This window comes from Centropristis striata, chromosome 9, assembly GCF_030273125.1.
Source record: "Centropristis striata isolate RG_2023a ecotype Rhode Island chromosome 9, C.striata_1.0, whole genome shotgun sequence".
Taxonomy (NCBI): domain Eukaryota; kingdom Metazoa; phylum Chordata; class Actinopteri; order Perciformes; family Serranidae; genus Centropristis; species Centropristis striata.
In genome coordinates this window covers 21,856,716-21,871,961 of record NC_081525.1, presented here as the reverse complement: position 1 = coordinate 21,871,961, position 15,246 = coordinate 21,856,716, and the positions used below count along the sequence as shown (strand labels likewise).

Sequence of the window (15,246 nt, the reverse complement as noted above, 5' to 3'; positions counted from 1 at the left end):
TACTGCTCATCCTCACTGTGGTGACTGGAATACCCTGTATGTTTCTTTTAGCCTCTTAGAATCCTCCTGTTTGCATGTGACAAGCTTAAGCTGTATACTGTTGTTACCCTGTACTTCGTTTTTATAGAAAATAATGACACCACCCACTAAAAACTCCCTCGGGCCCTTAAGGTTAGGCCTGGTGGTGTTGACAAGATATAGAAGGCATCTGATGATTTGCATAGTTCTGACATAAAGCATGTTCTAGTTATTGTTATTCAAATGTTTTTTGCAAAGGAGCAGATGTAGTTCAGGTTGTGTTTTAGCCACATGCTAAAAAAAACTCGGAGATATTACCTTTTCATACATGCATTTTGGCTTTCCGGTTGTTCTGTTATAAGCTTTTCTATTTGGGTAGGTATGCCAAATTGCAGAACATTAAAAACAAAGGGTTGGTGTTAAAATTTAACAATAAATTGTTTTTATCAATGGTTCTCAATCTTGGGTTTAAAATTACCTGATTTGACCGTATGTTTGTTGTTTATCACTCTGTAGTAACTCTGTACAACTGGAGTAAGACGCCACAACTTTCTCATTGTTTAATTGATCAGGAAGACCCCTCCAATATCTTATTCATCACTTAACTGAGAGGCTTTTTTTCCAGGTCTTTTGACCTCTGACCTTCTGAAGAAGTGCTGCAGAGCCTATAGACTAACATTCATTTTCAATAGCTTAACCAGACCCGATTGCATGTTTTAAACACTTTCTAATTAATATTTTGAAACCGAAGACTCAATACCTTTATTAACTGAAAAGGTCGTTTCATTTTTGATGATTCAATGATATTAATAACTGCAGACTCATGATGCATGCAGGAAATGAAGAAACTTGTGACCCTTTATAAGTGATTTTATAAACATTTGTCAATACATTTGTTAATGAGGAGACAAAACAACAGCAAAAGGGATTAGTTGATGTCAGAAAATTAATCTGCAGCTATTTAAAAAAAAATATATATAATATATATATATATATATATATATATATAATTTTTCTAAAAATATAACACTATTTTTCTGCTACTTTATAGACCAAATGAATAAAATATGACTCAGGGAAATGATTGTTACAGCCCTACAAAACATAAGTAAAGGGTTTATTAAGCATGAATGAAGCCATTAGTTTAGACTATGCTGAATAAAACCCGTATTTGCATTATGTAAGTGGTAGGCTTCCCTTAATGCACAGGCAGAGACTATGTTCCTGCAATAGGTGCTTTTGCAGGAATATATTTGTATCTCTCTAAAGTCATTATGGAATTATTAATCATAACAATATGTTTTATAGACGCTTTCATGCATTGTCCCCCATTAATTTGAGCGCAAAGGTCCCTGAACTTTGAGCCATGAAAATATGCCAAATATCCGAGCTGCAAACATGAGGAGAAGGTGAGGTGAGGCGCTAGAGAGAAAGGAAGACAGGGAAAAGAGGGAGGGAGGAGGGCAAAGTGTGTAGAGCAGAGAGCGAGGGAGAGAGAGACACACACATACACACACATACACACACACGCGCAGAGAGGTGGTGCAGTTAAGCTCAGTGAGCCAGGAGTGAGTGAGGCGACAGAGCGGAGGTGACAGCGGAGAATGGAGAGGAGCCCGTCCGCCCGGCGAGCTTTGACCGCGGCGAGCGAGGAGAACCCACTCGGCCCATTCCTTCTGGAGCCAGCGTGCTGAAAGAAACCGGGAGGAATTAACTAGGGGGCAAAGGAAAGGAATGGCTGATCCTCTGCGGAGGACTTTACTAGCGAAACTCCGGGGGAAGAAATCCAAGAAAGGAGCGACGGTCGGCGGTGGATACGGCTCTGCTTCTGCTGCTGCGGCGGCGGCGAATGGGGGCCGAGAAGGTAAAGAAAAAGTTTTGCAAACGCAGCGAGACTCCGACGAGGCTCGCCCGGTAGTGTTGCTCACAGGGCCGGATTGCACGACAGAGAGAATGAGTACGTACGAGAATTGTGTTGACGGGGCGATGGTGCAAACAGGGGGGGTTGTGATAGTCCGGGAGAGTCGCGCAGCAGAGTTGCCCGGCGCACGTCCCCAGGAGCGGAGCAGCGGGGGCAGGGTTCGGGTTAATGAGGAGCTCCTGGGGGTCTCACTTCAAAGAGACGTGCAGTTTGAGGGGCATGAGTCTAGGGAGGGAGATAGGGGCCACCAGGAGCCCAGATCCGCAGGCAAAATCACGTTATCTACGAGGGTCCCGCTTGCAGGACCGCATGTCCAGAGAAAACACTTCGTCTCGGTGCCGCGGCAGTGCAGCGTCGGGGACTCAATCGGGTTTGGGGACAATTCAAATCACGTTTTGTACCGAGCACGGGTAAAGCCACATACTGGGGTCCCTAAACCACCAGAGGGCCGGGTTACCACTGCTGCTAGTGATGGGACGGAGCCCAAAGACGGAGGACACTCCCGGCACATGGCACGGACTGTAGTGACTATCCATGAACACAACGCCAATTTGAGTTTTGACAACAACCAAACTTTGGAGACAAACTCATCCCTTTGCGCTGCACTTGTGTATCCAAACTGTGTGTCGACAAACACGGAGGAAAACATTGTAATCAGGAATATAGAGAGTTATGGGCCTGAGTATGCAGGGGACATTAGAGGGACTGCAGGCGGGCTGCAGAGCCCGACCTTTTTCCCTACAGAGTTAGAAATATGCGACATTAACATGGCATCCCTGTGCGCCACAGAGGGGTCACTGAGATACACTTTAGATAGTGAAGATGAGGATTATTATGATAATGAAATTCTGCCATTTTATGAAACTATCAGAGCTAAAAGTGATGGTGAAAGAACCGAGGTTTCAGAGCTGCCTCAGCTTGGTCAGGATAAAGGACAGCTTGATGACAGTCACAGTGCACAGGAAACAGACAGGCTTAGAAACCAGCTGAAAGAAGCTTATTACCTTCTTATCAATGCTATGAATGATATCCACATGGATGTCCAGCAGATTAGTGGTGGTTTAACAGAGCAGCAGGCCACCTCCTCCTGTAGTAGCCACTCCAGGGATAGCCTGTGCTCGAGGTTGTCTGCCAAAAACATGGACAGTGACTCGTGGTCCTCAGGAGGCGACCACAGCCCTCAGCAGGTGTCTGACACTGACTCGCTCCTGCTTTGCCTCACTGGGAACCTTGACTCAGGCTTTAAAGACAGGCTGAATAGTAAGAGTATGGTGAACCTGTCTCTGACCAAGATAAGACCCACGTTACTGCGTTCTGCTAGTGACGGAGCTATCAGGTATCCAGGTGGACCCTCGTTCGCAAGTGGTGATAAAGGGGCCACAGAGAGAAAAGAAGCTGAAAGAGGTAGAGCTAGAGTAGGTGAGCTGTCAGAGCCTCAGGTGCTTTACAACGCCGTCAGCAGCGATGAGCTGCTACAAGATGCTGCAGGTGATGAAGACAGAGGCGGGCAGCTCAACGAGAGCAGCGGCTCGGTCAACAGCCTCACAGGTTCTTCAGACAGCAATGCGGATGCTTCAACAAATCAGGGTCACGACCACAAGCAGGAGCTGACTGATGTCCGAGCACAGGGAGCCAACTCTGTCAACAAGGGGCACGGCGTCACTGTCAACAAGATGCAGGAGTGGATGCACAAGGGCCGTTTGTTGTCCTCTGAGATGAAGCAGCGCATTGAGGGCTCGTCTTTGCCCCGCGGTGGAAGCCAAAGCCAGGACCACTGGGCCTGTCCTCAGGGTAACCTCGGTGCGTGTAAACCGGGAATCCAGACCTCCAGCCGAGGGGTTAAATCTGTCAAGGCCAAGTCACCACGGCAGCAGCAGCCAGGTAGGAAGGCTACACGGAGTGGCCTCAACTCCCGTGGATCTCCTAAATCAAAGACCTCTCACCTTCTGATTATCATCCTCCTCCACTCATAGTAAACTCCGTCTGGTGGCGGTTCACCCTGCACTCCTCCTCCTCCTCCTCCTCCTCCTCTGGATGCAAAGCAAAGGGACGAGACACCTCAGACCTTTTTGCTTTCCTTTTAAGATTCTCTAACTGGTGGCGGGTTCTGTCCTTTACACTAATTTAGGTGCATTTTAACACCAATTTAATTGCACATCAGGTTTGTAGGTGGGATCACTCACAGTGTAGATCAGTAACAACTAACTCTCTCTCCTCTGCTAGCTGCAGTGGTGTGTTTTGTGGTGGTGGGTTGGTTTGTGTGTGTGAATGACTCTTGATTATGCACAAAATGACCAAATGATTTTCTGATCGATGTTGTGTTTGTGATGTGGAGCAAAAAAGGGAGAAAAAACATCTGTATCATGAAACTATTGACGAACAGGGGACATCATGTTTTACCAAATTAGTTTGTTTAGATGGTCAAAATGTTACTTTAATGTGAGATAGTGAAAATTTCCATCATATTCAAGTCACATTTATTTTGAAATTCTGACTCTATTATTAAAAAGAATAGAATGTTTTTCAATTAAATGTCTGAAAGCACTCAGTAATCAAACAGTCAAATCATATTTTAGTTTCTAAAACAGTACTATATAGCTTTAGCTTAAATGTAACTGTTAATTAACCATTATATTATTGTCTCATATCAGTCACTTGTATCAAATAAGAATCATATTGCTCCATATTGTGATGAAACTTTTGATTTACACCCTAAAGTGCATTGGTCTGAACTTTACCTCGATGGCTCAACAATCTCTCACAGGGTCCATTTAGTAGCTGTTCTGCAACTTTCAATCACACCCGCCAATTTTCATCAGCACATGTAGTTTGCTCAGTACTTCTCATCCATGTTGTTTTAAAAGTTGAAACTGAAAGTTCACTCTTGAAAAAAGAATATCACCATGTTGCCACTTACACAGTTTTGATTCCATTTGCAGGAGAGAAAGACTGATATATCAATCAGCAGATATTGGCATATCATAGATATATCAGTATATATCCGTATTTCCGATATGCACCAATATTAAAACTTTTTTTAACCAAGCGCATAATGCAGAAAACCATGCTTGAGGTGATTTAGAAATAGTGTCGTCATCATGTGAGTTATTCAGCAGAGCGCTGGACAAGTAAAATCTTTTTTCATCTGTCACCTGCAAATGGCAGAAAAGGCAGTACTTCTCCAAAGATATTGATGCTGTTGACAATGTTAAACATTATGTGTACAAAGTTTAACAATGCATAATAATGTTAAGTTATCCATTTAAGATGGCAGAGTTCCTTTACATGGTCATATGATGCTAAATTAGTGAACAATCATCTGTTTTCGTATCAGCCTCAACATCCCATATTGGTCGGGTCCTAATTTACCTGATGCTATGCGACACTTTGCAGTGGCAGTGACCTACAGTACATTACTGGGTGCATATAAATTTAGCTACTATTCCACTGTGTTTGAATAGTGCATGGTTTTACTGCATGAATTGAACCTTTTTGTCCATGCTGACCTGATCTGACTTCAAATGAGGCAGTGTGCCAGTTTAATCACAGGATTCGGGAACTGGCCATGTGGAAAACTTTGTATTGACATTTGTTGCACATGATGCTGAAATGGACTCGCTTTGTATGGATAATCATATCACCATCTTTTTATTCTATCACTATTACTCATCGTGTGTTGCAGCGTACGTGTGTGTTGTTCTGACACTGTTTTCCAGAGTAAATAGATGACCTGCCATGTGCGCAGGCTGTTGTTGACTGTCAGTTTGCAGTGCTGCTAGAAAGAAGTGTGATCTCTGTGAGGCTGCTGAGTGGAAGGCCTCTGTGTTTGACTTCCAGCTGCTATTGGCTCAACATAGCTCCATCTTTTTCAGCTCAAACTCTTTCCTCTGCTGCGTTTAAGTTCAGGGCTCTTCTCGATATTAGTTTCCAAGGTCTCTTCCCCCCCTTGATTCTCATTTTTTCCCCGTTTTGCTCAGCTTTCCCCTCGCTGTCCCCACTGAACTTTTCCACAGCTGTGGCCAGAGGAATCCAAAGCAGAAGAGAAGCCACTGCAGTAGTTCTGTGGTAGTGGTGTGTGTGTGTGTGTGTGTGTGTGTGTGTGTGTGTGTGTGTGTGTGTGTGTGTGTGTGTGTGTGTGTGTGTGTGTGTGTATGTGAGTGAGTGTGTGTAGGGGGGGTTGGGCTGTCATGTTGCCTTCCTCCCCAGTCGTTTGCTCTGGACAGCTCCCTGGTAACTTGCATTTTAAAGAGACTCTGGATGGAATATTTAGGATGCCATTCCCGTTGTTTAACTTGTTAGCGTTGTGTCACTTAATTCCTCGCCATGAATGAACAAAATGAAGGGCGATTAAGCATTTATTAAGGTCGGCCCTGGGCTTATCTTGCCCCTGTGGGCCTCTCAGCGCCTCACAAAGAGCCATTTAAAAAAAAAGAAAAAGAAATGCCAAAGCTCTCAAAAGCTCCAGTGATTTGCTTGTCTTGGCTTGAAACTCTTCATTGAGTTTGTGGCCCTTTTTTTCAAATATTGATATTCTGATTTTCTAAAAATAGTCCTGTTCCTCCCCCTGAGTTTTCTTGGAAATGAAATGCCTTCTATGAAGTCATAGGACAAAAATATTGGCTTAATTAGACTGCAGCTAATTTATTTCTGTTCTGACTTGTCCTTTAATTACTGTGTAAAAAAAGTCATGTCGATTATCACCCACAGCTCAGCGTGTCACTCCTTATATGTATATATGTGTGGGTGAGGGATATTGTGCACATCTCCTGTGTGGAGGTGCATGTTTGTAGCTGCAGTTGGAGGATTTATAGTTTTGTTGTGTTGTGCTGTGCTGTGGGAGAGGATTGGCTTGCCGGCAGGCAGGCAGGCAGTATCCAGGCATCATGTTTTGGCCAGAACTGAAGTCAGGAGTGGTGTGTCAGTCAGTGCTGATGTTGAGACTGAGCCATAGACACCACAAACAGAGGAGTAGTGATCCACTCCTGGGAGGCAGATATTCTTGTCTTTTATTACTTTTTTTTTTAAGTCCTTTGGTTCAAACTAAGAGGAAAATCATACCCTGTCTTCAGTTAAACCAACCAATTTGGAACAAATCAGCATTGGACGAAAAATCTTTTTGTATCTCTTCAGAAAAAAAAGTTTTTAATTGAATCATTTACCAGAAAGAAAATAAGCTTATTTCCCAAAATGTTGTAGTAAGTTAGAAGATTGATATCACGCTGATATCTGTCTCTTAAGTGGGAAGCTACAGCCAGCAGCTGGCTAGCTTAGCTTAGCTTAGCAATAAAGTCTGGAAACAAGGTGAAAGCAAGTTTGACTTTGTCTAAAATTAAAAAGATATGTCTAAAACATGTTAATAAATGCCATGTTCTATCTTGTTTGTTTAAATTGCTCCAAATACAAGCCATAAAATTGACACGTATGATTTTACAAGGAGTATTTCTTGGCATTGGGCGGTGAATTCCTGGAGTCTCCGCTCCACAATGTGTTCTTTCTAAAATTCATTTTTGCAGAAATGAAACAAATAAGATGCAAAGTGTTAACCAGTGAGCTTTAGAGATGCTGGTTGGCTGATTTAGTTACCATTTGACAGACCCAAGCTAGCTCTTTCTCCTGTTTTCAGTCTTTCCACTAAGCTATGCTCAGGTAACCAGCTGCTGGTTTAGCTTCATTGGTATTGGTATTCCCAACATGTGGAACAAATTACATACCAAATATGCTTGGATCAGGCACGCTGTGAAGTATTGCTCAACATTTTGACTACATTAATTCTTGCTTGCTCAGTAGATTCAAAGTTACAGAATAAGACAAGAGTGCAGGTGTAATATAATTCTCCCTGGCTGCTGTCAAGTCATGTCAGAACGATGTGGCGTTTGGTTTTCTGCGTTGTGCCAGAAGCCTTGTTACTGAGCTGCAGAGTTTCGTTGTTGTTTTTTCACATAAAATTGCCTTGTCTGGTGCGTCTGTACTTGGACAGATTTATGGAGGATGGTAACTCTAAAGACAGATCAGGTGATGGAGGAGAAACTTGAGGCATCAGGGTTCATACCAGGATGGTTTATGAGATGAGTGAGTCACATGTTGGTGTGTGCAAAGAGTGTGGGGGCGATTAGTAGGAACTTGTCAGTCAAGCTAACTGGATTGTATTTATAAGATGGCAGCATTTTATCTGGAACTACTGCACAAAGCTTTGTTGCAGGGCCTTTTAATAGTTTGTCTTACTTTTATCAGTGTTTTGGACTTAATTGGGTCACACTGTGAGTCCATGTGTCTTTTTTAAGATTGTACAGTCCCTCCCCTCAAGCGTTTTCATCAGTTTTTTAAACGTAAACAAAGAGACAAGACAGAAAGAGCTGCAACACTGAAAAGAATTTGGGTTTCGAGCCAACGTATTGAGGAGGAAGTGGCATTAGCGTTAGCAGGCTGCGCTGCCAGGGCGCCTCAACGGGATGCAAGTGTTGACATGTGATGCAACCCTGGAAGATCTCAGCCCTGCACTGGCGTTAAAAAGAAAAATCTACACTGAGAATCCTCATTTCCATATGAATGAGCGTCAACAGGAATGTATGGCACACAGCAAAAGATTCCCTCTGAAGGGGGGCTGAAACTCTGTATACACAACAAAGTGTTGTCTGTATGGAGGAGAAAACTAGCTGGTGTGTGTTTTGCACTTATCAAAAGAGAAGCCTCTATGAAGCAAGAAGGAATCCAGGAAATAAAGGGGAAAGCCTATGGGAAAGTGGATCAAGTGTTTTGTCTTAGAGGAGAGAAAGATTCCAAAGATTAAGACATGAATATAATTGGGTTTACTGTCAGGCTCACGTGGCGCAGGTTCATACCAGCACAGCCAGGAAATAAGCTTTTTTTCTTTATATGTTTGCATTCCTTTCAGCACCTCGACAATCCCTTATATATCGCTCCTCCCCATCCACCTCTCCCTCTCTTTTTCTCTTTATGTTCTCACACAAACGTGCACCCTTGCATTATGTACTGTGGCCATCTGTTACCTTCAGGTCAGGGGTGTGAGTGCCCTGAACACATCATCTTCATGCCATCGCTGCACAGGGAGCCAGGCTGTGTTAGCTCCATATGGAAATGTCTTTTTTTCTTTGCATTGTGGTTATAGAAGGTCAGTAGGTACTCATCGGCCTCTCACGCTAAATACCAACCAAGGGAGAAGAGGCCTGTTTTCTTTCTGTTTCTTCCTGGAAATCCATCTCATCACATGCATACACACTAGTTGACAAGAATGAAAATATTGAATGATAAAAGAGCCTTAAATTTCTTCCCAAATGGAGAATTATGCTGTTTTTTTTTTTTACTTTACGGCAATTCTTCCCAGATAATGCATTTATTAAAACAATAACAAATGGCTGCAACAAATAACTTTAAATTAATCTGCAAGTTACTTGTTCAATTAATTGATTAGAAATGTCAGAATATTATGAAAAATGCAGAAAAAAGCAGATCCCTTAAGCCTGATTTGGGGGTTAAAAGTGGTTTGTTTCTAAAAAAAAAAAAAAAAAAAGTGGTTTCAGTTTACATCAATTAAGACAAAGAAAAGCAGCAAATAATCATCACTGAGATAATTTTTCTTGAAAAATGACAAAATATATAATTATCAAAATCAAGAACAACTAATCGTACGAGCTCTACAAACACTTTATTTTTATTTTTCCTCATTGTTGGGTGTCCTTATTGATTGCTAGCTAGCACATTTTCAGAAACTAGAAGATGTTACATGTTTTTCTAACTCTGACCCTACCTGGGCAGGTGGCTTTTAAGAGGTTAAATGTTCCTATGTTCCTTCCTCTTCATGCCTTTGCCATTAAGTTTCTAGAAATGCCTTTTTTATTTAACATTTCAACCTTTAGAGGTGACTTATCCCCCCTGCCTCACAGTATATACAGTTTATAGATCTTGTAATTAAAAGATTATTTTCAAGAAATGCAGACTCAGAGATTCCATTATCTGTTTTTCATCAGGCTGAATGATCTCTAGTACAGAAACTCTACCAGAGAGTCTACCATCATAAGCAGCTCTCCGTATCAGACGCAGTTAATGCCGACAAGCTGATGTGAGAAGTAGAGAGCGGTCGGAGAATGTTATAATGATTTCTATGTTGACACCAGTGAAAATGGCTAAAATCTCACTTATTAAGTCAAACCGGTGTCCTGTTGTTGCTTTGTTGAAGGTGTTACTGCCGCGGAGGAGACGGCGGCTCGGCTGTAAATGTGGAGCTGTGGTCTGGAATGCTACTCGTGTCAGAACACGCTTCCTCTTTCAGTTATGAAAGACCCCTTAAAGAAGATGGCATGCTGACAACAACTCCATGCACAGCCATCTCACCTCTCTTCGGTCTCTGGGCGTCTTGGCCTTAAAAACCTTTTCCTTCTCTCCCAAAACCTTCTTCTCTGCTTTTTTTCCTACAACTTATTTAATTCTTCTCAACCCAGAAGTGTGTAATAGTTAATTTTTTTTGGGGGGCTTTTTCATGCCTTTAATGGACAGGATAGTTGAAGAGAGACAGGAAACAGGGGGCAGAGAGAGGGGAATGACATGCAGTAAAGGGCCGTCCGATGCGGGACTCGAACCGGGGCCAGCTGCAGCGAGGACTGTAGCCTCTACACATGGGGCGCCTGCGTAACCCACTACGCTACCGACCACCCCATAATAGTTAATTTTTGATAAGGGTGTAAAAGAAACATTAGCTTCTGTCTCTTAAATTTTAAATTTGAGCTTCTGCGTGTCTGCGCCATGAAGTGATGAATCCAGTGTCTTTTTTTGGTTGATTTAACCCTCAAAAGGTACTAAAACTATTGATTATAGACGAAAGAGCTTGCGGTTTTATCTGGGTCTTGTACTTAATGTACTTTTCTTTCGGTTTCCCCTAAAGTTAATTCAAATTTAGGGTAAAACACTGCTTGTCGACGGTGTTTAAAGGGTTAAAGGAACTCCAAGCCGGAGCATCTGAAAACAAACCACCATAACAGATTATTACAGCCTGCTAGCTCGGGCCTACACATTAACTCATGGGACTCAGTACAGCTGCAGAAACATCATGCGTGTTTCCCCTTCAGTCAGTAGTCGGTGCATATTAAAGCTACTGAGCTCCCGGCCCTCAAGCACAACATAATCCAGGCTAATGCAAACACACTGCTGGCTCACGTTTCTGGCTGCAAACCTTCTTTATATTAAACGGAGCAGAAAGGAAGAAATACTTTACAACGTGCTTTATATCCAGGCAAGCATGGTGGATCGAATTAAAATGAAACGGATGACAGAGAGGCCGTGATGTGTTTCTTGTCTTTCAACCTGTATTTTTTATAAACTGTGGAGATTAGGCCTGCTTGAAAAGTGGCCTCTGTTCTTGCTACTGAAAGCTGTTTTATATGCTCTTATATAATCAGCTGGAGCGCAGGGGAATGGCATCCCAAACAGAAGCAATTTCTTCCCACTTTATATCATACTTGAAGCAGCAAGTACAGAAATAAAGTTTTTGTTGTGGATAGAGGAACTCTAAAGTTGGTGTTTATGGGATTTTAATGCATTGGAGATGGTGGTGATTACTGCGGGTTCCTTTATAAAAAGTTGGATATCACAGGGAAGCAGAAAGAGGCTGGTTGACTTCCAGGGAAAAGTAAACCCTAGCTCCTCATCTTGGTCCTCAGGCTGGACCTGAGTCCTAGTGGAGCCCTCTGCTCTGTCTTTCGCTTTTAGGGCTTTCTTAGGTCAATAAAACCAACCAAGCAAAACAAAAAAACAACCTTCGTCTCTCAACTGAGTAGAACTTATGTAATTTGAAACCATGTGATTTTTTAATGTACTTCGGCTCCTTTCTCCTGGACTGCTCTTGATTAATAACACAGAAAGAAAGAAAGAAAGAAAGAAAACCCCTGCTGTGGTTTATTCTGACTCATTCACACTTTTTAATAGCATGGTCACATACTGGATGCCCTCTGTTAGATTTCGATTTCGTCAAGTGAAAATATTCCCAACTCTATAATTTGGTGGATGTAGCCTGGCGTGCATGAAAATGCATTTCCTTGAGGAAAGGAGAAGTTGTCATTATAGCATGTGGAGGGGCTCGTCCGGGAGCCGCTGAGGATCAAAACAGTCTTTTACACGAGCCTGCTGTACATGTTAGAGCAAGACCCTGCCCTCAGCTCCTCGCTCTGCCCCTCACACACACACACACACACACACACACACATGCTCAGAGGTTGTTTTTCTCCGTCAGCATCTACTCTTGTGAAAATAAAAGCACGACAGATGATTTGCAAATATGCTTTTTGATTTCTAGTAAAGAAAAACTTCCACTCAAAGCTGTGCAGCTCTTTCAATGCATTCTTTAGGACATTAAGGGACCACGTCACCTTCTATTATTTGTCCTTTTTCACTGCACATATCGCCACCGGCTGTACTTTTCATTGTCCCCTTACACACACACACACACACACACACACTCTCCGCTCTCTGGTCTATTTTCACAGCTGTAATGCCGGCGGTTTCTCGCTCTTTTTTCCAAGTTGCTGTGATGGAAGATATGTGTGTGCTCAATTCCTCCATCTCCCTGTGATCCCTTTTGAATTCAAAGCTCACAAATTCCCGAAGCTGACAGTCCCAAGACGGGAAATCACTGAGGAGAAAGAGGGGGGAGGTGCTCCTGGGGGACTGTGGTGGTGTGATTGAAAGTTTGACTTTGGTCGTAAAAAAAAAAAAAATCACAATAGTCCATCCAAAAGTAATAAAATCACAATCAGATGAGACAAAAGAAAGACGTGGCTGTTTTTTCTTACTGACTGTAACAGACATGAATGAGAGAAGGGATGAGGGAGGAAGCTCTATAAAACCTAATGACATTATTCACCGTTTCCACACCTGTGGTTTCTTGACACAGATGTTTTCTCCAACTTGACAGGACATGAATAGTCTGAGAGTAAACATCAGACTCAGCGGTTCACTTCTCTAATCATGATTATGATTAGTTGCTGTTTTTATGCCAATAAATTGTAACTTTCTCTTTCCATCACACCCTCAGCTTTCATTGAGAATGTCCAAACCCCCTGTGTGAATGGCCGGGAGGTGGGCAGGGCCAGCGATTCTTCGTCATGGCGGCCGCCGCTCACCACCATCACTGTCTCCAAGAAGCGCAACTGGCTGCAGCAGAGCTCTCTTGGGAAGAATCATTGCAGCAAAGATGAGATGCAGGGAATGCTGGGAGCTGAGGAGGAGGGCTCCCATCTGCCGCCACCTCCTCCCAGTCCCTCCCCAGACCATCTAAGACCCTCAGGGGGACCGCCATCACGGCCGGACCGTCTGCACCTGCCTCAGGTTAGCCTTGAGGTCCCTCTCTTTACAAGAAAGTGATTTTTGAAATATGTGTGTTCGCTTTCTTGGTTGTAAGGGACGTTATGTGTCGGGTGCTCCCCTGCATAAGGTGGTCCTTTAGAGGTGCTGGTAGGTGGGCTTTTTACCTTTGGTCAGAGCCAAGCTAGCTGTTTTCTCCTCTTACCAGCTAGTGGGGGGGACTCAAGAATGCTAAACCTTTTTTGACCAACGCAAACCTAGTTCTTTTGCTGGGCTGGTGCTGGTCATAATAACAACTATAATAACAACAATGGCAGACTACATCTATCTCCTGGCTTTGTGAGCCTAAATTGCCATCCAAACACGACTGGTACGACCCATTTGTGCTACTAGTCTTGAATGCTATGGACAATGATTACATTCTTATTAACACTGAATGTAAGATGTTAATGTTAGACTTTGTTGCCCGCTAATGCTAGCATGCTAGGCTAGCCTGCTAATGCTAGCCCGCTAATGCTAGCCCTTATCAATACCATTGCAGTTAAACAAATAAAATAAAATGAATGATACACATTTTCTTTGGTGTTGTTGGTCATGATAATCCTGCCCCAGCCCTTGACCACAGCGGTTCCAGTTTGCCTGGCAGAGAACTGTTTCTTTGGCTGTCAAACACAAGGAACTGGTTTGAGCTTAGGCACTGGCTCCAAACTGGCCCTCGAACTGCCTTGGTGGAAGAGAGGGGTATTAGATGTCTTTGAGCTGGGAAGGAGGGCCCAACTTTCAAACCACAAATCCCACTCATTCTGCCTTTAACAGGAAGGTTTGGCTTCTGTCTTGATTCAGGTTAGCGTCAGTCAGGCCAAGGTGTCTCCTCACCCTCGGAATGTGGACCCAGCCGAGGAGAATGATGCAGACGATGAAGGAGAGATCTGGTACAACCCAATCCCTGAAGATGATGAACTGGAGATGTCTCACCGACCCTTCATTCGGCTGCTGGTGCCCCCTCGAACGGAGTCCCAGAGGAGGCCCAGCAGGGGAGGGGATGTGGGTCACTGTGGCAGGAACCTGGGGGGCGTCAGCGTTGGGCCGGAGGCGCTCGGTGATAGCCTTGTTGGCGCTTCAGGAGATGGGAGTCAGGGGAATGCTGCGCATTCCACAGAGGCACTACATCTGCACAGACAGATGCTCGCGTGCAAACCTCAGGAGGAGGGGGGGCCTTTCACCAGCAGAGCCACAGGTGAGGCAAAAAAAAGACACATACGCACCTACGCTCATTCTTACCTTGCTTCCCTTCCTGCTTTTTGCCGGCTTCTTCATTCAGTGTTTCCCTCACATTTCTTCTTTTTTTCGTCTCTCAGCAGATTTTTGCGGTTGCTCACACCTTGAGCACTAATTACAGCTTTTAAAAAATGTTTTCAATGAAAGGATCAACAGACTTATTTAGCTGCGAGTTATTTTGGCTCACTGGAGCTCCACCAAGAAATATATGTGTGAAAATTAGGAGTTTAAAATCCCAAATTCTTCTTGAAATCTGTAACAAATGTTGCCATCTTTGCTCCGTTTTTTTTTCTTATTCTGTTCTGTATGAGGAGCAGTCAGGAGCTGTGGCTGTCTAATCATATCACTCCATATCAGTGTTCCTCATTAGTTAAACTCAGACAGACATTAGCCAGGAGGAATTCAACAGGCATTCCTCAGAAGAAAGAATATCCATTTACGTGTGACTGCAGCTCACACAGAGAGCTGCAAACTTTGCAAATTGGTGGTTTTTAAAGATTCTTTTAAAAACTCTCCTCTTGCAAACTTGCTCATTAAATCGCTTATCGTGTGTGCAGATCCAAAAAACAGATTCAAGACCTGCGGAGCCTAAGCAGAGTGCTCTCTCTGCACTTTTTGATTTACTTGTGTGCTTGGAAATTGTTGACAACTCTGGTCTACAGCGACGGCATAATGATGACAGCCAGCACACGGCTCCCTGTCTCTTAATAAGCTCAGTG

General features: G+C 43.4%; 1 protein-coding gene across 2 annotated transcripts in view; it reads left to right on the top strand.

Moving 5' to 3' along the window:
* The first annotated feature begins 1,623 nt into the window (after nucleotides 1-1,623).
* syde2 (synapse defective 1, Rho GTPase, homolog 2 (C. elegans)) overlaps nucleotides 1,624-15,246 on the top strand; it is a 60,577-nt gene continuing 46,954 nt past the window's right edge. The window contains exons 1-3 of one of the 2 annotated variants that reach the window (XM_059341229.1): nucleotides 1,624-1,882; nucleotides 12,981-13,273; nucleotides 14,093-14,486. In XM_059341229.1, the coding sequence (XP_059197212.1) occupies nucleotides 1,753-1,882; nucleotides 12,981-13,273; nucleotides 14,093-14,486 (817 nt within the window). In that variant the 5' untranslated portion in view covers nucleotides 1,624-1,752. Of the gene's footprint in view, nucleotides 3,821-12,980; nucleotides 13,274-14,092; nucleotides 14,487-15,246 lie in introns of both variants that reach the window. The other variant, XM_059341227.1, reaches the window with a different exon arrangement.